The 27,855-nt window shown below is 37.2% G+C and overlaps 1 protein-coding gene and 1 long non-coding RNA gene across 2 annotated transcripts in view; both read left to right on the forward strand.

Annotated features, from left to right (window-relative positions):
• The first annotated feature begins 2,504 nt into the window (after positions 1–2,504).
• Positions 2,505–27,855, forward strand: part of LOC135801330 (C3 and PZP-like alpha-2-macroglobulin domain-containing protein 8) — a 59,503-nt gene continuing 34,152 nt past the window's right edge. Inside the window, exons 1-2 of the mRNA XM_065314767.1 lie at positions 2,505–2,826; positions 16,964–17,183. Of these exons, the coding sequence (XP_065170839.1) occupies positions 17,116–17,183 (68 nt within the window). The 5' untranslated portion in view covers positions 2,505–2,826; positions 16,964–17,115. The remainder of the gene's footprint in view (positions 2,827–16,963; positions 17,184–27,855) is intronic.
• On the forward strand, positions 21,865–22,453 carry LOC135800625 (uncharacterized). Its single transcript, XR_010550200.1, has 2 exons — positions 21,865–21,992; positions 22,050–22,453. It is a non-coding gene; the product is annotated as an uncharacterized lncRNA (long non-coding RNA).

The following is a 27,855-nucleotide window of genomic DNA, read 5'->3' on the forward strand; positions in this document are numbered from 1 at the left end:
TCCGTCGGTTTGTTTCTTGCTTTTCTTTCACCCAGCTCGCTTTTTTCCAACTGCGCGTGCGAGTTTTTTGCGAATATCGCATTTTGCCTTTTGCTTTTTCAATTTAAACTTGAAAATTATATTTCTGCGGGAATTGCGCAACAAAGCATCTCATAAATAATCCACGAAAAAGAAATACAAAAACAGAAAGGACGACGGCAAAAAATATTGGAAATAGAAGACCAACAAAGAAATAAAAACGAAATAATACAATAAACATCCTGCAGGTATAAAACAGAGCCGAAATTTAAATATATTATTTATTAGAAATTTGTAATTCAAAAAAGAATGGAATCGAAACCAATTAATAACAAATTCTGCCAATACTTTTCGGTGCACAAAAAATATATCCTCAATTTGCTGTTTTACGGCTACACCAAGCAAGTTACCCTGCAACCCTTTCACCGTTTCAACATGTGTTATAATTCACGCGAATGCCACCCTTTTTCACCTTTTTTAACAAAAAAATTCGAAAAACAAAAAAATTCAAAAAATTGAATTTTTATTATGTCCGACAGATGAGAATATTAGAAAAGACAATAACGTATCACAAGAAACAAAGAAAAGCAACAAAAATTAACAATTACATTGTTTTGACCAAAATTGTTGCAAATAAAACTTGACGTTTTAAAGTATAAAACATTGCTGGTGATTCTTCAAGTTGTTTATAAATATTTCACTCTTTTTACTTGCGTTTATGGTACAATTGGAGCTTTTGCTTGAACGAAGCTTCTGTTTTTGTTAAAAGGGCTGGCAACGAATATAATGGGCGAAATTTTATTATGCGAACAGAATAAGCATCAGAGCGCGTGCAATTTAATTTGCATTTTATTAGCGCCGGCAGCCCGAGAGGCGCGGAGACGCACCCGAAGGTGTTGTTGCTACCTTGGTGGGTCTAGACGTCGTTTACGTCCCTACCGATGCCCGGGCGGTGCAACCCGAGGCTCGTTAATAAAACTAACGCGTTTTAAACGTTTCTTCCGTCTCCGCACGCCGCGCCGAAAGTGGAAGCAATACGCAGCAATGACTACCAGTAACCGGAGTGTGCGGAGTGAGCAGTTAAGCGCGAGGAAGGACGACTTTTACGACGGCACGATAGAATTTAGATCGATATTAAGGATTCTTGCACTTTCTACATGCCGGGCTTGTTTTTATTTTTGGACTATTAGTGTTTAGTTAAAAATAGCAACATAAACGGTTGATTTAGGGCTGTTGGGATGTTAGAACTGTCAAAAAGAACAAATTTAACCAAAATTTATACAAAAACAATATTAAGACATAAAAAATTATTATAGGACTTAGATAACTTGAACTTATCTTCTAGTAGCTTTTGTCCGCGACGTTATCCCGGTAGTGTTTAATAAAAATGTAATTCGTTTTTACTCCCTTGTTTCAGATAAAGTATGTGTCAATTCTATCAATAAGATTTGCAATTTTATTTTAAAGAAATTAATTATATAAAGAATTGCTTATAATTCAACTATTTAACTAAACTATGATTGAATGTCAATTCCAACTTTTATTCTATAGAAAAGGGCTGTCTTTAGGGTTTTTCCGGCAATTATTTGAACGTTTTTTAAAAACCATCCTGGGACTTCAACGAACATTAAAAAAAAAAGAATTAGCCGATTTGGTTTAGGCGTTGTTGAGTTATGCGCTTACAAACAAATTTGGCGATTCATTTTTATATTACTACTTCTATTAGTTTACTAAAAGTTTAAAGATAAATACCTACCGAATCATTGCATTCAATTATTCCGCGTAATAAACGCTAACTACTTGAAATATCATACGAAAAGTGATGGTGCATTTGTGTAAACATTAAAACATGCATGCGTTACACTCAAAGTTCTTTAACTTCCTGCATTGGCGCGTGTCGGCGTCGGTTTTGTTTTCCACATTCAAAACTCCGCTTTCCGCTTACGCGCGCGCGCGCCTTGCCCGATCGGTTTGTGCGACAATGAAATGAAAGTTTACGCGGAAACTTCTTCTTACCGAGCGGTGGCACGCCATCATCGTCGCAACGCGTGTTCGGGAAATTGCGAAATTAAATTTTACTCAGTGGCAGTCTAGGTTGTGGCGCGTCGGTGCTAGGAAAACGTCGAGTAATATCATAAAAAGTTAGTTGAGTTCTAACTTTTCTATAGTAAATTCTAATATATTGTTTGAGAATTTTATACATATAAAATCTTTAAAGTTTTTATGCATATAGGTATTTCCTAAATAATACTAAAAGTTTTGATTTTTTTCTTCAAAACTTAAAAAAGAGTCTTACATTATTGAAATAATATTTTAAAGAAAATTAAATATTTTAAATAAAAATATTTTGTAAAAAAAATTGTTTAGGGTACACCGCCAAAGCATTTTTGGGTGGTGGTGGCAGGCGCCTCCACCACCACCATCCGTGTAGCTCCACCGTTGCCACCGCTGCCGCCGCCGCCGAGTCGGGTAGTCACAGTCGAGGCTTCGCGCTGAACGCACGCTGATTGTCTCGCACAAGCCGCCACCGGCCGCGATCTCGCGTAGACGTATTCCGCCAAGCTGCAGCTATCTCATCCACCCGCCGAAACCAATATATTGTCGATAATTCTGCCGACACAGTTCCAACTTTGTTTCGAATTTCTCATTCCTGTATCAGAACCACAAGTTTAAAGTTTCACGCGTTCGCTGTGACATCGAGTTAAATCTCCGCCTTGTTCTAGTGCTCGAGTTTTGCCCTCCCAGAAAAAAAAACAGTGAAAAAAAAAAGAAAAACATTTGGTATAGGTAGAAAAAGTTCAAAACAAGGTAAGTTTAATAAAAAATATTTTATAATACAAAAAAAATTCAAAAAAATAATCAAAGTGATTTTGCAAAAAAAAATTGTGAATTCAGGCGTAGGTATACAAAATCAAATTTCCGGTTTATGTGTTATACAATACATTTTTAGCAAAACTCAAACTGATTTTGATGTTTTTTTTAACTATAAATAAATATATCACACTGTATATTCTTGTTATCTGTTATGACGTTGGTAAAAACGTGCGCGTTGTGCAAGGACGCTAATCCACCCTCAACCCCCAAAGTCGGCGCACTCGTGCGAGAGTTATAGTGCGAGTTGCGTCCCTCGCGAGAAAGTACCCGCATCACGGGGTGTGTTACGGGGTGTGTTGCGAGAGCGCATGCCAAACAACACGTATAGTTTCAACGCGAGAACATATTCGCCACGTACGCACAATGTACGTTTATTCGTTTTTCTTCCACATTTTCGTCACTTTCGCTCTCGTATAATCGCACCCTAGCAGTGGTACTTGTTTTTTATACCCACCTACATATCCCCCGCTTTATTTCTTACTTATATAGAAAAAAATATTAATATTTTACCCATTTTGTCTGTGTAGTCTAAGTTTGCGTTTTGCTGTGCTTAGCAAAATTTGCAACGAGTGGGATTACAAGGATTCCAGCGCGGTATCAACAATGTACAAATCGTCCTCATTTGTATTTGGAGGCGGCCTATATTCGCACAATGCTTTGTCGCCGAGATGGAAAACCACCCCTCAGCGTCGGCGCGTAATTGTCCTTGAATCCTTCGGCGTTATTACGCGTAATGCTCGTTCATTTGTGGCGGATTACCTAATCCGCTTGCAATTTATTTGAAAATCTTAAGAGACAAAGTTAAAAAAAAACAAAATCTTATGGCACAAACCTTGTACACTCAGGGAATTGATTTTAAGTTCGTTGCGGTTGTTAGCGAGAAGTTGAAGTAGTTGACGGAGCTATCACGGTAGTTACCGGTCGATTCACTCCCTTGTTAATTACACCATCCTTTCAACAAGAGTAATATGTTGTTCTTGTTGTTGAACTTATCCAGCTAAAACTATTCATATTTCTCTGCGTTGCTCTACAAACACAAATATTTATTCTGCATATTTCTGTATCCTACTAACACACTGTATAATTAGTACATTAGCACAACTAGTATGCAATATCATGGACGCCGCCTTGCATAACGAATTCCTTTCATGCTAGTTATGAATTTTTAATAATTAAACAGGCCTAGCCGCCGTTTCCTTGCTGTTTGCTATTCAGCAGGATGAAGCAATTTGCGCGTCGCATAATGCCAACCCAGGTACCGAAGCGTATTCCTGCTGCGTGTGGAAACGTGTGCGCGTGTGTGGGTGTGGTTGCTCTAAGAGATAATCTCGCAACTGGATGTTTGACGCGCTACCATAGTCCTGTTTTCCTGTGGGTTGTTACGGTGTACAGCCGCAGGGGCAGGATGTGGCGTTTTACGACCGACCACAAATTTACTCAAACAGCAACACACGGCTTGATTGATCTATTAATCATTCATGTTTTATGGATTTGTTTTTATACGCATGCGCGACCGCGAAAAAATTATATTCTTTTAAATATTCATTAAAACAGTTATTAACTGGAATTCTGTTGGAATAATTTTTGTTTACGAGGGAACTTTGTTCGATTTTTTGGTTATTTTCAGTGCCGTGGTCCAGCAAGATAATAAATAACACAGTGTTATGCAGTGGCCAGCAGGACTAGAATATTTACCGTTTGGTGTGCACTTCAGTGACGCGTTCGTTACACGCCAAATTTGTAATTATTGCGGTTGCGTTCAAAATGTCACATAAACTAAATTCACCAGCGGTGTGCACGGCGAAACTTGCTAATTTGGTGTTTTCATTGTTTTACTAACATAGACTACATGCTAACACGGTAACTCCAATAGATAACATTAAAATTTAGTAGAATTTATCTAAATACAAGCTTTTGCCTGCGACTTTGTTTTGGTAGTGGTTAATAAAAATGTAATTCGTTCTTACTCTTTTGTTCTAAACATAGTATGTGTCAATTCTATCAATAAGATTTGCAATTTTATTTTAAAGAAATTAATTATATAAAGAATTGCTAATAATGCACTTCAGCGCGTCATCTCAGATTCAACTATTTAACTATAACTATGATTGAATCTCAATGCCAACTTTTATCCTATAGAAAAGGGCTGTCTTTAGGGTTTTCCCGGCAATTATTCGAATTTTTCTTACGGTTTAAACCATCTTTGGACTTTAACAAACATTTGAAAAAAAGAATTGGCCAAATTGATTTAGGCGTTATTGAGTTATGAGCTTACCAACAAATTTGACAATTTATTTTTATATGTATTATAGATTTTTGAACATTAATTCGAATAACACTGGAAACAATGCAAATGGCTTGATAAGTAATTAACTCATAATTAAAAAATAACATTTTTGCCGGCGGCCACTTTTTAATCCATTTGCCATTGTCCCAAAATTTTACTCAGAGTGTTATAATTCCATTGAAAATATTAAATTATTCATATCTCTAGTAAATTGTGTTGTGATGAGTTATGAAACACTCTATAAGTCTAAAATTTTATATCTGGCTAGAGGGTCGTTGTCGTTATGCTCGAGCTGAAGATTATTATTTCTTGTAATGCGTCCTTTCGCCTGTTACAGTCTACGTCCCGGGCCGAAACGATGATAGTAAAGTTTTCGAGTTCATTTAAGTAAAGTGGAAGTCCTTCCGTTTAGCCGCCGCTCGACGGTGTGGGCGTGTTGGCCTCGCACTGCAAGGACAATGAATCCAGACTCAACCAAATCCAAAAGCTTTCGTTGAGAATAAATGTCTACTACGTATTTGAATGTTTTAGGTTTAAATTTTAAGTAAAATTTAAAATTTTTGGTAAAATATTAATTTTAATTAGGTTTATGAGCAATAAATTTAAATTTCCTGCATTTTGCCCTTAACGAATTACCAATTTCCGGCGTTAACTACAACTACAACTCAGCAACATTCAAACATTTTGCATCCCACCCTTTGGTAGAGGCAAACGCAAAACTTTCCCAAATGCAGGACCGACTTCAAAATATCGCATGCACGTTTCTCGATGCGTATCCACTCGTCACGCTCGCGGATCCTCGAGGCGACGGCAGAGATTTTGGCGCAGGATCGATTAGCTCGCCCAACCTACCGACACGCGCGCGAGTATGAACTATATTGTGGTAACACGTTATTTCCCTTTCGAGTCGACGAATAGTTGGTGTAGCTAACGGTTGAAGCGCGTATCGAATGCATTTACGGCTACATGTGCCGTGCATAAATACACTCAACACATATACACATATTCATATTCTCGTGAAGCGAGAGTTTGGAAGTTACGAATAGAACTAGGAACAACGCGAAGTGGTGGTATTTGCAGCCGAGGATTTTCATACCGGCAATATTTCTGCATGGGTCGAGGTCGCGCTTTTGGCATAACTAGCGTATAACTGGAATATAACTTGCTCGATCACTTGTGCTTCAACTTTAACAACTTTAGTTTTAATCGTATCTAAAATACGTACGATGTGTTTATAGCCAATAATATAATAAAAATGTAAATATATAAAGAATTGCTAATAATGCACTTCAGCGCGCCATCTCGGATTCAACTATTTAACTATAACTATGATTAAATCTCAATGCCAACTTTTATCCTATAGAAAAATGCTGTCTTTTAGGTTTTCCCGGCAATTATTTGAATTTTTCTCGCCGTTAAAACCATCCATGGACTTGGACAAACATTTAAAAAAAATAATTGGCCAAATTGGTCTTGGCGTTGTTGAGTTATGCGCTTACCAACATATTTTGTGATTCATTTTTATTTCTTATAGATATTAAATTTTGAAAAAATATAGACGAGTATTACTTAGGTTAGAGTTTGATGAAACTTCATTTTAGGTTAGCGTCGCCACGTCAGAGTAGTAAGCAGATAATATAAAAATCCAATTTGAAAGTTTTGTACTTTATATCTAACTCGCTGATAAATTCAGAAGGCAACTCGACCAGCTTATTATACGAGGTGTTATCTCGTTTTTTCATTTTACTTCTTTCCGCCTTTAGTTTTCAAGTCTATTACCGTCTCGTTCGCTAGTTTGCATCAGCATCAGAGCGTCAAGCGTCGTCGTCGGCGTCGAGCTTAATTTAAAATTATCGAGATGAAAGTTTACAATCTTAGCACTTTCATCACTCATCGCTTAACCCGTTTAATCTCATTTGTGAAGTTTCTCAAAAAAAGTTTGTAAAAAATTTACATCTATTTAAATTATCATTTTTTAAGTTTTCTGAAACACTTTGTATTATATTGGATGAGAAAAGTATGTAAAACAAAGAGTTGATTATATTTGCGTGTGTTTCTTTGATGTCTTAATTTGTAATTTCCACTCCTTTAAACTTATTAAACGCGCGTAAACTTTTGATGCAGATATTAAACGAAGCGTGAGTGGGGTGGAATAAGGGCGTAAAATATTTCCAACCGAATAGAAATTAGAGATTACTCGGCTGGCGATGGCAAAGGATGCGGTGGTAAACGCCTGGATGGGTTTGCACTTTGGGGAACACGTTTGGCAATAAATGTAGATTATGCGCGTGACTGTGTGCGCCATGCGGGTAGCCACGAGATGTGAAAGTATCTAGGGACACTGGGGATTTCTAGTTGGTACTGCCTGACATCAAAGCTTAGCCACTAAACCAATAAATCAATACTATCCAAATTGAAACAATGCACGTATAAACAAATAAAAAATCTTCTTATAAACAGTTGTAATTGTTGATGTTCATGCTAATGTGGATGTTGATGCGAATTGTCAACACACATCAACAACACGTCGAATGGTAATAGTTGTTTTCCGCACGTAAACCAGGTCCATAGCGCGGTCCAAATGTTTGTACGCCTGTTTCGGGGCCTGGTGCGGGGGTGTCGATATAACCCTCACTAATGACCGACTGTATCGGATCAGTGTGCCGCTGATTGCCGCCGTCGAGAGCATTTGCATAAATTCGAAGAGCGGGTCCCGCAACTAAAGAGGAGAGCGACTACCACCACAACACCGCCGTCACCACCGCCCCAGAGTGGATTAGATGGCGAGATGGGCCCATGGCTTCAATACTCGTGATTGCCGGGCGCTGAATAGCATTCATTTGGGTTTCCCGTTTTATGCGGCACACGTGGCGGCCGCCAATGTGCATGTAGGCGCTAATAGCGTTAAAACGCCGTCGACAGCGGTTATTAGATTAGGACACGGTGGACGCACTGTATGCGCATACGGTGTCAAACATTGCGGCTTCAAATGCGACAAACAATTAGTGCCACCCTTCAAAAATTTACATTTTATCAATTTAAACATGGTTTATAGCTTGGGAAAATGTTGATGAATAAATTTCAAAATAAACCATTTGGGAATAGTGCCATTTTTACATACATCCGGTTTTGTGATGAAAAATAAATAAAAATAATATTTTAACAAATTTTATAAATTTCTAGAGTCTTTAGCTTTTGTCCGCGACTTCGTTCCAAAAGAGTTTTATAAAAATGTAATTCGTTTTACTCTCTCGTTCTAGACATAGTATGTGACAATTTTATCAATAAAATTCACAATTTTATTGTAAAGAAATTAATTTTATAAAGAATTGCTAATAATGCACTTCTGTGCGCCATCTCAGACTCGACTATTGAACTATAACTATGATTGAATCTCAATGCCAACTTTTATCCTATTGAAAAGGGCTATCTTTAGGGTTTTTCCGGCAATTATTGGAATTTTTCTTGCCGTAATAATCCTTGGTCTTTAACAAACATTAAAAAAAAAGAATTGACCAAATTGGTTTAGGCGTTGTTGAGTTACCAACAAAGCGCTTACCAACAAATTTTTCGATTTATTTTTATATCATACGATTAGATAATCATTTTCATTAACTGAGTGTGTAAAAATGGTATAAACTCTGATTTTAACTAACCCTTAGCTTAATTAAAACTATATATTTTAGAGTGTGTTAATTTGCGCTTTCTTCGCCGTAAATGGCCTGCTTCGCATATATTACCAATGTGCATCCACCCTTCCGCCCCTGGAACATTAACGGAAAGAACAGCTTTCGCGTTGCGCCTCGCTGCCGCGCCAAAAGAACCGAAATAAAGTCACCCCGTCAGGTAGGCGAGAGCGCGAGGCTTTACTTTAATTAAGGCGCCATTTATTTCTGACGCGCACGCTAAAATCTGGTTAGGAAGCGAATCGAAAGTGCCCATTAAGATAAATATCTAAAGTGCTAATAAATATCCAGGTAATTGCTACCGCGTGCACTTTCTTTCTCGCACCCAGGGCGCGAAAAACTTAATAACCCATTGGTGTGAGTATATCAACCTCATGGTCTCACTTAATGGGTGCAAACAGGATAATGTCTTCTTTTTTATAAAAAATTTCTTTGTTAAATTCTAACTTTATTTCCTAAGGGTGTTTTTGTGATTTCAACCCTCTAATGAGTTGCAACCTAAATTCACAGATCATTTAGGATATCCTGTGTAAATTTAAAATTAAGGAGGAGTTGCAAAGGGGAGGTAGATTCAGAAAGTGTCCAGGAAGCAAAAATTTATTGCGTTTTTTAAGCATTAACTTATTGCAGCGTAAATGAGCAGAATGGGAGGCGGATTTCCTGCTTTCTTTTAAAAGCTAGATTTTGTATGCGAGGGTTGTTGCTGCCCCCCAATTTGTTGGCGCAGAGAGAAACGAACAGGCAAAAAAAGCGCTTGTCTACGGCGGCGAGACGTAAGACATGTTCGCCGGAAATTCAATTAAGGTAATTTTTCATTAGCGCAGAGGGTGCCAACCACCCCTAGTGCAGTCGCACAGCGTGCAAGCATCGAATACCAATGACTTTTACATCTTTGGATCGGGGAATGTTTGTTTAACGTAAACAAATACAGTTTACTGTGGAATTCTTATCCAGGCATAGAAAACCGAACCTAAAATATATTTTTTTTATGTGTTGACGTTGTAAACTCTAAATATTAGCACAGCGGGCTTTTTTTGCACCGCAACATTTTTGCATAATAAAATAATGCGTTTGAGATGAATGTTAATGACTTCATCGTCTTGTTTTACGTCGGTGTGTTTTTTATTTTGCATTTTTGTTCGATGGTCTTGCGAGGCCAGCGAGTCCATCACCTCGGGGGCTGTATTAGCCTACGTTATGTTCCGCATTTTTCCTCCCACAAGACTGAAGCGTGCTTCGTGCATGAATTTAAATTGCCAATTTAATATGTAAAATTATTTTCCATTTATTAACTCGCACCAAGCGCGGTTTTTCTTTCTTCGGCGCGTTTTCCATAACGGTATAATTTAAAGTTGAAGGAAACTAAGTCAAACTTTATTTAATTTTGTGTGGCAAGGTTCAAAAACATTAAATTTGCAACAGAAAAAAACTATTTTTTCAAAAACTCAATTTTGGAAGACAATTTTTATGTTAGTCTGAGATGGAAAGAAACCAAGTGAAATATTGTGATCGGATGCTCGTATATTGCGTTGAAGGGCGACCCTTACAACGGCAGGGTGTTATTTTAACAAGCATATAAATTGCGTTTTATGCCTTTCACGTTTCATACATCTGCCAAGTGCTTCGAACTCTGGTCTAGTGTGAATTCAAGAAAAACGAAAGAAAACGCAACTTACAACATCAAAATAGAAACTATTGAAACTTCTAATAAATATTTAAATATGTTTCCTTAAATTTAATAAAAATTGAAACATTTTAATTGCTTGGGACAAAACTTTTTGCTTCCTAATTAACTTTTTTCAAAAACTTTTTCCAATATTTTGTAGCAAACTTTTTGGTCATTCTCGTTAATTCTTTTGATTAATCGTTCGCGAACCTCCATGCCTCGGTCGCTAAACTTTTTTGCCTGCGAGCTCGGAATTCACTAGCACACAGGATGTACGCCGTCGCATTCCATCAATAATATAAAAAAAAACGCGTTTCGTGCCAGCGGCGCCAATAGAATCTTTCCAGTCTCGTCATTGTTTCTCGCGATGCGAAGGTTTTGCGACTTTTTGTCTTCTTGTCCTTTTTACAATTCGGTTTTCTACTTGGGCCATGGAAAAGTGTGTCGCAACATTCGAAAATGCTTTATAGCTCTCTTTGTGTTTAGCTGTGAACAGGATAAAATACGACTGGCTCGTGAATGGTCCTGAATGCCGGACGAATGTAGGACAACAACACAAAAAGCGCGCCAACTGTAAGGAGGAGGTATACAAAAAAACACCCACGCGAACTTCAGGGTACCGGACAAAATCGCGACCATTTAATGCAATTCCATTAGCAACTTAGTCCAAAATATACAAAGTCATTAAATTCATCCATTCAAATACTTAAAACTTCTAATCACATAAATTTATTCTTAAAGCTTTAAATTATTATTATTTTCTTTTGGAATTTTATATTCTCGATATAATTATTTGAAAATTGAATTATTTAATACCCTGTAGAATACATAACACGCAATGGTGTATTTGTGGATGAGAAATGCGCGTTTTATTTTGTTCTGAGGTGAAAATGAAAATGTGTCAATGAAACTTGGCACACGCGACGTGAAATGAAAAAAATCCTTTGTTTCCAGCTGAAAACAAAACGCGCACGTCGTCAACATTTAGAGAACGCATGCTAGAAGCACTCAACAACTACTTTAGAAAATATTAACAAAGCAACAAAAGAAAAGGTTCTCATTTTCAATTTCTAAGATTTTTTTGTTTAATTCCAGGGTTTCATCAAGTTTTGTCTAAAATTCTGCTTTTCCTTTATTTTGTTATAACGCACTCACAATACTAGATTATTCAATTATGAATATTAATAATTATTAGTGGATTAAAATTGTGCTTTTTAGTTTTAAAGACTAATTTTAAGAAATACTGGCTTTTTACTTAATTTCTGCTTTATGTTACAAATATCCAGCTTCTACGTTGGCGTACAAGATCCTTCGGTTTGTTTTGCGTGAGAAAATGGAATTGCGAAATTGCAACTTTAGAGCATAATAAATCATGCGAGAGGGCGCATTTATTGCTTTGCGTCGGGCACGTTTCCGGCTCACAATGGCGGCGTGCCTAGCCGCCACCGCCCACACTACTCGCCTTGTATAAACAACTATAAACCACCTAGCACAGTGCCAGATAGTATTGTCCTGTATATCCTACTACTCAAATAATCTACTCCTACACAACCTTTTACATATTAATATACAAAGTGTTGAAACATACTGTATATTTTTTCTCCAACAACTTTTTGTTCTTTGAGTTATGAAGTAGACTCCAAAGAATATGGGTTAACATAATTTTTTGTTCCGCATTTTGCATAAATTTTCATGTTGATGTTGCCCTCCAAGAGTAACGTACACAAAAACAACCCTGCCGGATATCCAGCACTTTGTGCAAAATGTACGCCATCCTGTACGCTGGAAACGAGGTTAAGTGATCCCCTAGGCCCACTAATGCCTTTTCTTAAATTTAACCCTCTCACACACCTCCAAAAAAGCAGAAAAGAAGAAAAATTTAAATGTGTAAAAACTAGCAAGCTCCAGATGAAATCACTTGGTTTCTGACCCTCGACAGTGAGAGTAATCAAGTTAAACTGTGGTCTCTGCCGGCCGCAGTCAGCTGACTACATAATTAACAACGTAAAACCCGAGAATTGATTTTCGTTTAGGTTTCGCACGGCAACTTTCCGGCGCCGCACGCGCGTGGCGAGTAAATATTTAATGAGCTTTGCAGTTAATGTCTTTTCTATCTGACAAAATCTTCTCCGTCGCCTGACGCCTGAATTTGCTTTGGTACATATGTAATGCTCGGGCGGGCGAGCGGCAGCTTTACGACCAAAGTTGAATTATGAAAGGGTTTATGAGCGAGTTTGTCCGCGCTAATAAGGCGGATGGTTTACTATCATGATTTCATGATTGCGTTCGGCCCCGGACGAAATTCGTTTAGCTACGGTCGTGTCTAGAACTATGCTTTTGGTCAGAGCTTAGTCCATACAGAATACGATAATCAGTCTTACATACAATGTGTTTTAAGTAATTAAATACAGGCACAATTTAAATTTTCTACTAAAACATAAAAATAATTATTTTATTAATTTTTGAGGACAAAAATTTGATTATACATTTTTTATTCATAAAAACATGCTGTATATAGTATAGTTTTTAGACATGCTCGTAGGCTTGCGGCCAGTGCTTAATTAATCCTGGTCCGTTGTCGACCGGCAGCTTTTGGGCATTCGGTGCTCTACTTTCCACATTATTGTATAAATTATTCCCTCACTTTTCACATTTCCGTATTAAAATATCTTCGCCATCCTTGGTAATTAGCGAAAGAATAAATCATAACTATTTTTATTAGGAAAAGAAAGAATCAAATTGTTATTTTTTTATTTGCATGAATGATTGTTGTTCTCAGGAATCTCCTGATAGCAGGGCACGTTAATTAAAATTGTTTAATTAACCAGACGAGATCCCGACGGCGAAAATTCTTGGTATTTCGAGTTGTTCGCATTGTTATCAAGTTTCTCTCAGATTATTGATGTTTTGTTCTGCAAATCACATCCGTCTAATAATATAATGGCCCTTGAGGAGAACAAATAATTGGAAGAAACGTAATTATAGGTTATGTACCTGTTATAGGTTAAAAGTAATGTCATCTTTTGAAAACAAAATAATAGAAAAATAAATAAATATTTAGAAATAAACCTCTGCATCCATCTTTATTGTCCAAACGGAGAACACTTGTCTATTTACGCGCGGATGCTGCGTGGCTCGAAAGAAACAACAAAAACTACCCTACATAACCTACAAACCGAGTATAAAGGCGCGCAGAGAATGAAAGAAAGCGGCATTTCATATCGTGACAAGTCGGCGCGGTCGCCGCGAGCGCGTAATGCTGAATATAAATAAAGCGCATACAAGCATGTAACAACATAACTCATTTCGCGTTCTAAATGAAAACGTACATCATGTACTCGACGCGCCCGCTTGATACTTGTTTACATATCTCTTACAGATGAAGCATGCAGAAATGAAAAAATTAAAATACAGACAACGAGGTTAGCTGAATAAATCAGAGATAAATACAAAAATATATAAAATGTGTGTTATATAATTGAATAAAAGTTGTAAAATGGCAAACTATAGTTTTCCAATTAGTTGCACAAAATCAACAACTTTATGATCGCTAACAGTTAATTTAATAATAAATATGATTTATACGTCTGTGCACAGAAATGTCTAAAATTGAGTTTTAAATTTAAAATGAATATAAACAAAGGTAATATTTAAACAAAACGCCATCATGCCCGATTGCGTTCCGGAAACGCGCGTAGCTCGGTGTTATATAAAGGCAGTTCTCATTTATTTTTATTTTTTCAAGCTCTTTGCTCTCACGTACGCTTCGACTCCCACGCCGTGCTGTATCTAACCTCACACCATTTTGTTCTTTCGTTTGTTCGTGTTCACGTTATGCGCATTATTCGCCCTCTCCTGACGCACAACCTCTGCAAGCACAGCGTTAGCAGTGAACGAACAACTCCTGCGACTAGTAAATTTCGCCGATTCTAAATTGCTTTGCCCTTTTTCGAATCGCGCTTTTTTTCACAGCGCTATGCGCCCAGTTCCTTTATTACTCCTCCGGCGCGTTCACAAAGAGTTTTTCCACAAAGCGCAGGTCAGGATATGCGAAAAAAAGCAATTGCAATTAGCTCTCGTTAAATCGTTAAATTGCTATTCGTTGTAAAACTTGATTTTTGCCAGACTCACAAAAAAAAATGTACAAAAAATTGCGTTTTGAGGTCAAACATTGAAATTTGTTAGGAAAGTTATTTCCAATTCGATACGGGCGGGTATCTGTACGATTACCGACCTTTTATGCGAAAGTTCGAAGTCGTCGGTGGGCTTCTGGCGTTTCGTTTTTATCCGGAGCGAACAATTTCATCCTCCGGCTGCCCGAATTTGCGCTCACGGTTTACATATAACACTTATCGCCTCTCGCCCGGAGAGTCCTTTGGGCCGAAAGGTTTTTACCATTTTATCGAGCCAGGGGCGGCAAACGCGTTGCTGCTTTGGGGCCAAACTATGCGCAGATAGCCTTTTCGACCCCTCTTATTCGAAACCCAGCCGAGCGTCACACCCATATTCTTCAATTCGGCGCAAAGTGTGGGCAAATCGAACGGGATGCTCCACAGCCTACACACAACGCACATGTTGATAAGGATAAGCGTTAGTATATGGGTGGTTTTATTTTACGAGATGGAATGGGTCTTAATGGTGCGATTTGCATATTTGGCAATCAAACAGAGGAAAAAACAGAATTTGGCTAACAAATAACTTTCAACAGCCATCTATCGGCATTATATTATACTACAACCACCAATACGTTCCTAATTCCTAAAAATTATAATAAGAAATAATAAAAAGTCTGTTATAAATCCGGAAACGTTAAATACATCACGTTTTCTTACCAGCATGCATAAAATAAGCAATATAACAAAGTTTACTCTCAAGTTTACGATAATGCCTTGGTTGTTCATGTTTGCGCACGCTTGATTGCTATTTATTTATATTTTTGCAATAAAAACACGCTGGCATAAAACAAGCAACTCACACATATTGCTCTCGTTCATTTTGTTCGCAACTTTAAAACGCAATATTATTATAGAGGCCATTCGCGCTTATTATATGACTTTACGTCTTTAATTTACCAAGTTTATGACGCACTCAAAGCTGTCGACTGTCTTCGCTTCTCGGTTGATATTCTCAAGTATCGGACTAGGGATAATACATCCCACCAGCCGCTTTACAGCCTTGTTTATTGCTCGAATTAAGAAACTATTCGCATTTATAATAAAGTTATACGAGTCTCGTAAACACCGCAAACAAAATACACAATGAAAAGTTTTACACACAATAAGCAAGCGTAAAGTTTAAATAAGTCTAAAGAACTGTTGTATTATAGAGAAGCACTTATGCTACTCGTACTTACACCTAAGTATTTTATTGTGCATGGCGCTATTGTGCTATTAATGCCACCTGTCGAAAATTATAGAAAACTTTGTTTGTTACTAGTTTGGTTATGCACACGATTACCAAGATATGCATGCGCGCTGACGAGGGATAATAAACAAGGATTGTTTAAATATTTACGAAATTAATGCTCGCGCACTCGCGCGCGAAACTTTCTTAATTAAAGCGATACGAAGGCAGCACGACACTTTCGCCTGGTTTCGCCAACGCTGCGAAACGTATGTGTATATATATATGTGTGTGTGTGTAATTTTGCGTGTAGATGGCGCAGTAAATTTCTTGCGTGCCGCCATATCAACAAACGCATCGCAGCCGGGCCAAACAAGAAATTTTCGTTGCGATGCGGTCGTGTATAATCATGCGAAATTTGCTTAATTACTGCTCTAACTGATGCCGCCCCCTCCAAGCCACTGGAAACTTTTGTTGTAAACTGAACAACACTCGAGCAAAACTTTTTAAGTATATTAAACTAGTAAACAACAATATTGTGCTTTAAACTTTAATCTCGTAGTGAATATATGTCTATAACTAAAAATTAGGCAACTTTATGTACATGTCATCGAATAAAATAAAACATCAGCAATTTTTTGTCGATACTATTACTTTTTTTTATTTTTGTGTAAGGATAAATCAAGGACGTCCATCAAACCGGGGAAAAACATAAATGTACACGACTCACGCCAAATGATCGTCGAAATAGTTTAGCTGTTCACTCGCCCGTCGTCCCTTCGATCACGCTCTATTTATCACAATCAGATAAAGAGTTATCAAATTTATATCTTTATATCTTTCTTGACAGGACTCCTTCGTTACTTCCGTTATCTTTTAGTTTTTTCTTCTAAATATGCTTCGTCCATTCATTCAACGGAATATCAGTTATAAACATAAATCAAACAAAATAATCTGCTTGTTTTGCATGAATACATTCAACTCGTAGTAGGGAGTTTTATTTAAAAGCGGAAATAATTCCTATGAATGCCATAAAAAATAGATTTTAATATGAGCGACCATTAATTATGCTGAAATTTATTGTTTCAGAGAGTGCGCTTCTTCGACGTTATGAACCTGTCAGACCCTTCTGGGGGGCGCGCGTGATGGACTCAACCAAGGAGTGAACGCGAGGAACTCAAGTGAAGCAGCCGGAAGAAGAAATCGTAAATAATACGAAATTTACGCGTCAAGAATATAAAATGAAATCGTTGTGCGGGCTGATACTGCTTGTTTTCCTTGGTTTCGTCTATGCTGACGACTGTACCACGTAAGTAAAAAAAATATTTTGTGGTAATACAACATCATAACCTATATTTTCAAAAATTAATCCTGCTTGATGAATTTCCTTTACGAAACATGGAAAGTTGTCCTCTGAGAGGCCACAGAGTGCATATTATCATTGATTGCACAGTGCACTCGGTCGGCCGTGTGTTATGCGCAATGAGTTTATGGAGTTTATGCATTATTGCGGTGCTTGTTAGCAGTCCCCGACGGTCAACGCGGGAGTCAACATTGTTAACTTTTGGCAATTGTCATGCACACAGCTGTGCTCCGCATGCATAACGCGAATGGATTTGTTGTGCACGTCGTCGAGGGTAGCGCGTGACTCCCGATGCAATTTTCGGACCGAAATTGCGCGAGGAATATTTGATCAGTTTTGGCTTGCTAACGTGTTCCCCGGTTGATGCAACCCTCCAAAAACTTGTTTTTCATATCAAGATTGGCATACTACATAGTTATGACTGAACGATGCAATTTTGAACAATTTACATGTGCATTTGGTTGCCTATGTTATGTGTTATATATGCTTCAATTAATGTGGTGGTGTTGTTGCAAATTAAAATCTGAGATAAAATTTTTATTTGTTTGAGCTAATGAAAAACTATTTGCGCATTCAATGAAGGTGGAATTTGTACACATTTGTAACCGTTTTGCGTTTCACTGCGTTTTGTTTTACGATTTCGCCATCGTGCGAGCAAATAACGGCCGCAATATACAAGTTTATGAGCATATGCATACATTGCGCACGTACGGTCCCAGCAGCGTCGGGGTGGAAAAGTTGGAAATATCCCGATGCGAGCATATAAAAGAGTGGATTTTAAACGAATTTAAATCCACAGCAGCCATGCGGCGGTGGACGGTGTACAATTCGCCTCGCTTTCATAAACATACGATCGCATAAACTCGCTGCTCGTTTGCTTCCCTCTATTCTGTTTTTCAGTTATTCTGTTATTGTATTCAGAAATTCGAAATGTTTGCTCATTGCCGCCTCGCGCCTGCATTTGTTCTGGGCGCGGTGTTGTTTTAGGGCTGTTTGCGAACGTACGCAAGGCGCGCTCGCTTTTTTTTTCGTTTTCGTACACCAGCCAGCGCGTAGGGAGGACAAAACGAAACGGACAACAAATTTAGATTTCAATTAGAGATACACCTCTGTACAGCACCAGCCTCACAAATTTTGTATTATGGACAACAAGCACATAGAATCTGATTTATATTTCAGCATTTGCAAATTATTTAAACCATGGGAAAGGAAATGAATCATTAATTATTATTAGTGTTGTAAAACTAAAGTAAATAGGATTATAATTTTAAATGAAAAGGATTATCTATATTATTAAAATAAATCGCAAAATCTGTTGGTAAGCGCATAACTCAACAACGCCTAGACCAATTTGGTCAATTCTTTTTTTTTAATGTTTGATAAAGTCCAAGAATGGTTTTTTCGGCAAGAAAAATTTGAATATATACCGGGGAAACCATAAAAAGCAGTCCTTTTCTATAGGATACAAGTTGGCATTGAGCTACAATCATAGTTATAGTTAAATAGTTGAATGCGAGATGACGCGCTGAGGTGCATTATTAGCAATTCTTTATATAATTAATTTCTTTAAAATAAAATTGCGAATTTTATTGATCGAATTGACATATACTATGTCTAGAACAAGAGAGTAAAAACGAATTACATTTTTATTAAACACTACCGGACAAAGTCGCGGGCAAAAGATAGTTCAATATCATTTTTAATTATTTATACCAAACGTAGGCAATTCAAATGTCAAATACTAAAAGTACCTACATAGATTGTTTTGATAGATTTTTACAAAACAGTAAAAAAACTAGGTTAATAATTCTTTCAATCACTTTATTTCTTTGCAAAATGACCATTACTTCAATCTAAATAACTTTTCAAGTTGTAAGAATTTTACATAACTTTTTTATGCTCCAAGTTATTTCTGCTTCTTAACATCTCAAAAAGAGGACAACATTCAAAAGCTATAAAAAGTACATTTTGTATCAATATTCTTGTGAATGTTTGGGTCGTGTTGGTTTTGATAACACGATACTAAACTGCAGATTACAACATTGGCGCTCGTTTACACCCCTTCTCAATGTTGGTACCGCAAGCAGCAGGGTAGAGTTTAGAGTTTACGGCAATCGCGAACAATACTGTGGGAGTTGAGCAATCTCGGTTTTAGCGACCCGTTTACTTTCTTATTTATACCTTTCCGCTTTTAGTGGTCGGAGGTGTTAAATCTTGGCTGGCACTGCTCCCGTTGCCTTCGTCAAGAACAACCTAACGACTCGTGTCGAGTTTTATCACTTAACAATTTACAAATCTTTACTAAACTACTGAATTTATTAAATCAACTCAACGTTTAGTACCTACTACTACAACAATATTTGAGCAATAACTGTTTATTATCTGCAATATAAAACTGAATCGCAAAATCTGTAGGTAAGCGCATAACTCAACAACGCTTAGATCAATTTTGTCAATTCATTCTTTAAAATGTTTGTTGAAGTCCAAGGATGGTTTGTACGGCAAGAAAAATTCGCATAATTGCCGAGAAAACACTAAAAACAGCTCTTTTCTATAGGATAAAAGTTTGCATTGAGATTGAATCATAGTTATAGTTAAATAGTTGGATCCGAGGTGGCGTGCTGAAGTGCATTATTAGCAATTCTTTATATACTTAATTTCTTTAAAATAAAATTGCGAATCTTATTGATAGAATTGACACATACTACGTCTAGAATAAAAGAGTAAAAGCAAATTACATTTTTATTGAACACTCGCGGGACGAAGTCGCGGACAAAAGCTAGTAATAAAATAAAATATAAATTATTTTAAAAATTTTACAGAATAATTGCATTACATTGTGTTATTTGATTTGACAGAAGGTATGATATACACAAAATAGGAACGTGTCTCTATTTTCGTGTTTCCTAGAATTGGTAGATTGAAGGGTTCGGTTTGGTGAATCGTCGATATTCATCGACGTATGCAAATCGTCGCATTTCAATGCGTTCGTTTGACGATCGTTTCTGAGCGCCGACGATATTTGCATAACCAACGAAGGCTGACTGCAACTACGCAGCCAACATTTCGCTATTTCTCTTGCGTATCGGAATTTTATTTCGGTTCGTAGATATTTGTATACGAAATATATAAATATTGAAATAAAATTTTGTTTAAAAAATCGTATTCATAATATTAATCTTCTTCTTTAAATTTATAAACTTCGTACTAGCTTTTGCCCGCGACGTCGTCCCGGTAGTCTATCTATATATATAAATGAAACCCGTTTCGCGTGGTCAAGCCATCACATGAAAACGGCTAGACCGATTTGGCTAATTTTTTTTTGGCAGTTTTCTAGTACTCTGTAGATGGTTCTTACTGAAAAAAATATTAGGAAAATGACTCAGAAAGATTGAAAAAAAAAAAATAATACCCTTTTCCCGTTGTCACGCCATCTATGTGTGAGATTTCAGAACGCATATACAAACTTCGCATGACTTACTTAGTAATCTGTGGTAATTTGTGACATACCCGCCGCGCCAACAATATTGACCGGTTGATGTATTTGTTTGGAGAAGGAAAGTCGCTTTCTCTGTCTGTCCCTTTGTATGCTTAAATCTTTGAAAATACGCAACGGATTTTGATGCGGTTTTTTACTTCCGTGCCAAGCCGGGGCGGGTCGCTAGCGATGTGACTGGCAGAGAATGCCTTACGGCATTAAGTCCGCCTTTTGTACAATATTATTTTTTGTGTAATAAAGTGTAAATAAATAAGGCGGTATGAAGTTCGCCAGGTCAGCTAGTGTTTAATAAAAATGTAATTCGATTTTACTCTCTTGTTCTAGACATAGTATGTGTCAATTCTATCAATAAGATTTGCAATTTTATTTTGAAGAATTTAATTATATAAAGAATAGCTAATAATGCACTTCAGCGCGCCATCTCGGATTCAACTATTTAACTATAACTAAGATTGAATTTCAATGCCAACTTTTATCCTATAGAAAAGGGTTGTCTTTAGGGTTTTCTCGGCAATTATTCGAATTTTTCTCGCAATAAAAACATTCCTTGGGCTTTAACAAACTTTTAACAAAAAGAATAGGCTAAATTGGTCTTGGCGTTGTTGAGTTATGCGCATACCAACAGATTTTGCTATTCAGTTTTATATTATAGATTTATAAGAAAGAAATTTGGCTGTATTCTTCTAAATTAGTTGAAAAATAGAAATAAAATCTAGTAACACTGTGTTGAAATAAGAAATGAAATATTCATATAATTTAATGACTTAGTGTAAAATTGATGATACTCTGTATATTTGATTCTGCCGGAGATATAAACAACATTATGGTTGATCCTGTTTTTGCCGAGAAACTTAATTTCCGGATCGCCGCCGCCCGAATTTGTTCATTCGACGATGTGAGAGCATCGCGTGGAAATTTGAAATTTATACGCGCATGAATATTTGACGCTGGTCGCTTTCCATCCAAAATGTAGAAATACAATTTATTAAATATTATTTTTGCTACAAACAAATATATTCGTAGGTATTTTAGTCCAAATGCAACAAATGTGTGTAATTATGTAGATAAAGAAAATTATGCCTCAACCGCTTGGGAATTAACGTAAATAACATTTATGTTGATAAAATTGTTCTATAATTTTACTAAATATTAAAATATTTCTTTTTTCCGGTATATATACGCAATCCATTTTGAAACAAAAAAGAACGCACATTGACATGAAGTATTTAGTGTTTTCTTTGTTGATTTGCTGTGTAGTAAGTGTTTAAATTATTATTTTATTACATTTAAGTACATTTAATGATTTTCTTCAGGCAGCCCAAAACAATGTCTTGCAAAATTGTCTCATGACAAATTTAGAACCAGTCCAGAAATGTGAAGAAGTTGCAATCTTAAAAACCATGTTTTCAGATATTAAGACTTTGGAAGAGAACATAACCAATGAATACAAAATATATTCAGATTGTCAAGATATACAATGCAGGGGTCGATTTTTTTTCAGAATTTTGGAATTATTAAACAACTTCAACGTAAACGTTAATAGCAAAGTCGCCGAATTAAAGGAAGTATTTGATAAAGGCGACTTTTGCTTTATCAACACTTTAAGGGACATTGCACCCACTCTACTCCAATGTCTACAGCCGTAGATTTACGATTGAATCGCAAATAAAAGTTTTGTAAAGCAAAATACTGAATAAAAGTAATAAAACGACGGAAATCCGATGAAAATCTATCTACTGTCCGAGGGTCAGGGTTATAACTCACTTCCACAAGGATAACTCCTTTTAAATAGCGACAATAAATCATTTTCAGCAAAACACATAAAAAATAATTTATTATTCAATTTTTGTTTATTCTTTCCCGCTAGAAAATTTTGTAAACAAAATTGTGCGTCGAGTAAATTCGGTAAACGTTGTCTGCATTATTCAACGCACGGTTTTTCTTCTCAACATAAAGAACAAGCAAAAAATGTGAGCAAACATACAAACATAGCGCTTGTAAATAAACATGGCGATGGAACATCGACAACAAAATGGCCCCGAACAGCATCACCAGCAAGAATGACTGAGCGATGAGCACACAATGAAAATGAGCGAATGTCATATTAAATTTGCTACGAAAACATATTTGTGTTTGTGTTTGCTGCTAAGGCTGACGGTTGAAGGATGGCCACGAATGGTGAAAGCATCCTAGCATTAAGATCTGAGATGAATGGGAGCAGCAATACTCATAGTGACGAAAAGAGGGAATGATTGCTTGTCGAGATAGAATTTCTTGCTTCATTAAAGCCATGTCCTTGTCCTTGGCACGTAATCTGGCAATATGTTCAATGTTCACATTCCGCCCGCTTTGTATTCACGGCAATGTCTTGGCAAGGGGGAGAAAGTTCTAGTTCAATGTCTTTGATGTGTTCTTGGCTTGTGAGTGGGACAGAAATTTGTCAAAATTATCATCTACTGCGCTATAAATCTTGACGTCACAATGGAAGCATCTCTTACATATTAATTTTATTTATGAGTCTGGTTTTAACATGACATGTTAAAAATGTCAAAAGTTTTAATTTATTGGGTAATCAAGTCTCAATTGTCGAGGTAGTGTTTAATAAAAATGTAACTCGTTTTTACTCTCTTGTTCTAGACATAGTTGTGTCAATTCTATCAAAAAGATTCGCAATTTTATTTTAAAGAAATTAATTATATAAAGAATTGCTAATATTGCACTTCAGCACGCCATCTTGGATTCAACTATTTAACTATAACTATGATTGAATCTCAATGCCAACTTTTATCCTATAGAAAAGGGCTGCTTTTAGGGTTTTCCCGGCAACTTTTAAAATTTTACTTGTCGTAAAAACCTTCCTTGGACTTCAACGAACGTTTAAAAAAAGAATTGGCCAAATTGGTCTAGGCGTTGTTGAGTTATGCGCTTACCAACAGATTTTGCGATTTATTTTTCTATTATAGATGAGCAGAAAGAAAATTATAGAATAAAATGATATTCACATCCACAGAAAAATGTCATGTTAATGGAAAGCAACCACAATTTTGATTTGAAAGTTTGTAATTACATTTTTGTGCTCCGCAGTAGAAAATAGAAATTGTGAAAATCTAGGTTAACCATACTTGCATATTGTACATTGTATCGCGCATGTTCACGTGTCAGCGTGTATTAATTAGATCGGGCGGTTGTAATTAGCAATGTCGGCGAGTGGCGTTCGCGCATGAATTGCAAATTTGCAAGTTTGCTCACATTGTTCGACCGTTGTACGAATACGGGCAAGAACTGAGCGACAGCGAGACATAAATTTAATACAAGACGACAGCGACATGAAAACAATCTCACATAAATAATTAATTTCCCAACGCAATATCGGATAATTGAAATACGCACTAAAAAATTGAAATCAATATCAAACGATTTCAAGTGTTTGACAACGATTATCAATGTTCCAAACAAATACAAACACGAATAAATGTTTATTATGTAAATTTTTGTATGAAACATAAACGATTATCCACAAACGGGATTTGTTTGTGTATTTTTGTTTATTTGCCAAAGCACACGTCGGTAAACAACCACTACAGTTATGAGGATATGTGTGTCATGTGGATCTCTTTGTGCGGATTTTTAATTGAAGAGTGGCCGAAACGCGGTCATGCGGAGCGGCCGAGTTTTCAACACGGTATTAGGTTATTTCGCTTTGCAAGCCGCGGGAAGATAGGACGCCTCGAAAGCGGAAAGGACGATATACACAAAGCTAATATTAGCCGAGCAAAATTGAATTATACACATGTACAGATGGAATTTCTATCGAAACCTCTCGAATTTAACAGAACGCATAAAACATTCTGTTATATTTGAATAATACAAATATTACGCATCTGTTTAATAAAAAATAAAAATTTTATTTCTTAGAATGTGAAATAAATGAATTCAAGTTGAAACGTGTTAAGGGATCCGTATAAAATATTGGAACGCAAAAAGAAACCCGAAAAACTCATGGGGATCGCACCCAGGTTGTCTATGGCGGTTTAGTTACTTAGCGATGACGACGTCACCCCAATTTTCCAGGTTTCCTCGCATTTTCCGTGTATGTAGGCATAACCCCACAACCTCCACAAGTCACTCTGTCCCTATCAAAGCGGTTATTCTATAGGGGACGTTTTTCTTTGATTTCAGCACACATCTCCACCTTTTTGATGTATTTCTTCCTTCGGGGTCTTTTATACCGCTGACTCTGGCAGAAATTTTATTAATTGCCACCGAAATATTTCAATTATGTGCTAACACGGAAAATTCAACCATAACAGTGCTTCATTACGGAAAGAGTATAAAATTTTATTGATGCACTTTATTTCTCAAATTACCAGCGTACTACTCGTATACGCTTATTAAAATCGAGTGCCTCGCTTTTCCTCTTCGTTTTGAAGATACTATCGACCTAGTCAATGTTTTACTTTTAATGCCAAATGCAATTGCCGGCGAAGCGTGCATGTCGAGTGACTTGGCACACAAAGAACAGATGCAGCGCACGTAAAATGTTATTTCCTGTATCTCGTATCCCTGAAAGTACCTAAAGTTTTACGGTGTGCCGTTTTGATGCTCCTTACCCGGAATTCCATTGCGTCTACGTTTATTTAGCAATGCACCAATGCCAATTCCCTCACCAACAGCGCTGTATAAATTTGTACAACATTTATGCGGAATTATAGCTCGAAATAAAGCCGGTCTTGTCTCGGGAACCACGTGTATAATGCGTATGCGAGGGTGGCTGGGTCTCTTCATTTAATGCGCTTCGTTTGCGCTTCGTTTTGCGCTGCGCTTCGTTGGATCCGTGCGGTTTTTACCTTTGGGTTTTGTCGAGGGTTTTAATGCACGCGCCGGCGCTCGTTAAGTGACTCACCGCAATGAAACAAAGATATTCCCATGTCAATAAACATCATTTATGATTATAACCTAGTATACAATTGAGGTTAGGAAACTTTTTGCACAACAATGTAGAGGGCGTGGTAAGTATATACATTGCCTCGATTTATTTGTGGGTGATAGTAGAGTAGAGAAAACATAACCAAAAAATATATACATCATTCGTCCTTGAGTTCTTGAGGAGAAAAATCACAGCGCGCGAAATTTTTTAATAAAAATGCAAAACGGAATGGCAAAATATGCTGATTTGCGGCGGTGTGGCGGCGTGGTTGGTAAAGCGTGCGCGAGAAAGCGTCATAAAGCAGGTCGACGGCGGCGGCGGCGGCAGCAGCGCCAGGCAATTATTTAGATATAGATAGACGACTGCGAGCGTAACGGACGATCCTATTTTCATGATAATATATTTGCACTAAGCGCACATAGATTTACTCCTTTGCTTCTCGACGCAGAGTGCTTCTCATACAAACGCTTGAACGACACATAAACCTCCCGAGGCGACATCTATATAAACAGATCAATTTTTATTCGATTTTCCTTGGAATATGTTTGTAAAAATTTCAGCAATATTTTTGTTTTGTGTTTTAAACATAGAATTTTACAATGCACGATTTTTAATATAAAACACTAGCATTTATTGATATCACATCAATTTCCAAGTGTGTCGTAATGCAAATCACACAGATCTTGCCTGAAATGTGTGGAAATCTCAGCGATTTTGCTCCTCATCTCGTCAAAATCGATCCGCCGGCCTGTCTGCACGATGAATCCTCGCAATTCAATTCAACTCGTGCTCCTTCCTCTCCTCGGTCGTCTGCTTACTGCCAGAGAGTTTAGAGTGGAGTTGTTTTTCTCTCGTCTCGGGGCGTCCTTCGCTCGCGGCTTACGCCCTTTGGTTGGATGGATCTCAATCTCGCTCGCCTCGGCTAGATCTCGAATTTACGAATTTAACTCGCCGCGCGCGTACACAATGTGCAGCCGCGGAACGGATTCGCGCCTGATTGTTGTTTAATTGCGTATTGGGAGTTTGTCGCTGTAATGGGATGGATGCGCGACGAGGAAACAAAGCCGCACTTTCTCGGCCCGCCGCCGCCGACGCGCTCCTCGAGATATTCAAATTCAAATTGAAGATTTCGGGATTTACGGCGGCCGGGAGAGCGACGAGATTTGCGATTTTAAGTGGGCTTTATAAATTCGATCATTAATGACTGCGCGCAGCGTGAATTTCTAATCGGAACAGGGATTTGTTAGTGCAGCAAAGTTTTGCAATTAAAAATATTTCAAACACAGCAATGCTTTACGATTTGAACTAAAAATTTGTTAATTAATAATTAACCAGAGAAATTCGTTGATTATCTACCTGTTTGAGGCATTCAGATATTAACGATCGCACTGACTAATTAGTGAAGTGCATCACATTGGCACCCGTGCTGCATCATCGGTGCGCTCAAAATACGCCGTCGACCGGAAAACGCGCACGAAATTGAAAACGCGCCCTTCTACCACTGCCCACGAGCCAGCGGGCGTCTATCACAGCATAACCGCAACGAACCGTGATATAGCAAACCGTCGCACGCCACCACCGCCGCCCCCCGGTTCGAATTCGGTGTGCAGTCGCATTGGCGATGAACTTTTCGATTCAACGCGTCGCAATTTTCGACACTACTACGCTCGCCAACATTATATTATGGAATTTATTGCAGTTTAATGAAAGCTATTTATTCATTATACTGCAGGGAATGTGACTTGATGAAGAAATAATTTCAAATATGACTTAATTAATTATCGATGTTTCCTTAGGCGTCTGTCCTTTGTCAGGTAATCCTCTTGTAACAAGGATTAATATAACATGGACATGACTTATCATATAGATATTCTAAAACAGGGTTACCGTAAGTTTTAAAAGAATATATTATATTAGTTTTGACCGCGACTTCGTCCCGGTAGTGTTTAATAAAAATGTAATTTGTTTTTACTCTCTTGTTCTAGACATAGTATGTGTCAATTATATCAATAAGATTCGCAATTTTATTTTAAAGAAATTAATTATATAAAGAATTGCTAATAATGCACTTCAGCGCGCCATCTAGGATTCAACTATTTAACTATAACTATGATTGAATCTCAATGCTAACTTTTATTCTATAGTCTTATATTCTATAGTATGTCTTTAGGGTTTTCCCGGCAATTATTCGA

The sequence above is a fragment of the Atheta coriaria genome, unplaced genomic scaffold (genome assembly GCF_025399875.1).
Source record: "Atheta coriaria isolate IRGN ID8LTWV9N9 unplaced genomic scaffold, Caltech_Dcor_3.1 hic_scaffold_10_pilon, whole genome shotgun sequence".
Classification (NCBI taxonomy): domain Eukaryota; kingdom Metazoa; phylum Arthropoda; class Insecta; order Coleoptera; family Staphylinidae; genus Dalotia; species Dalotia coriaria.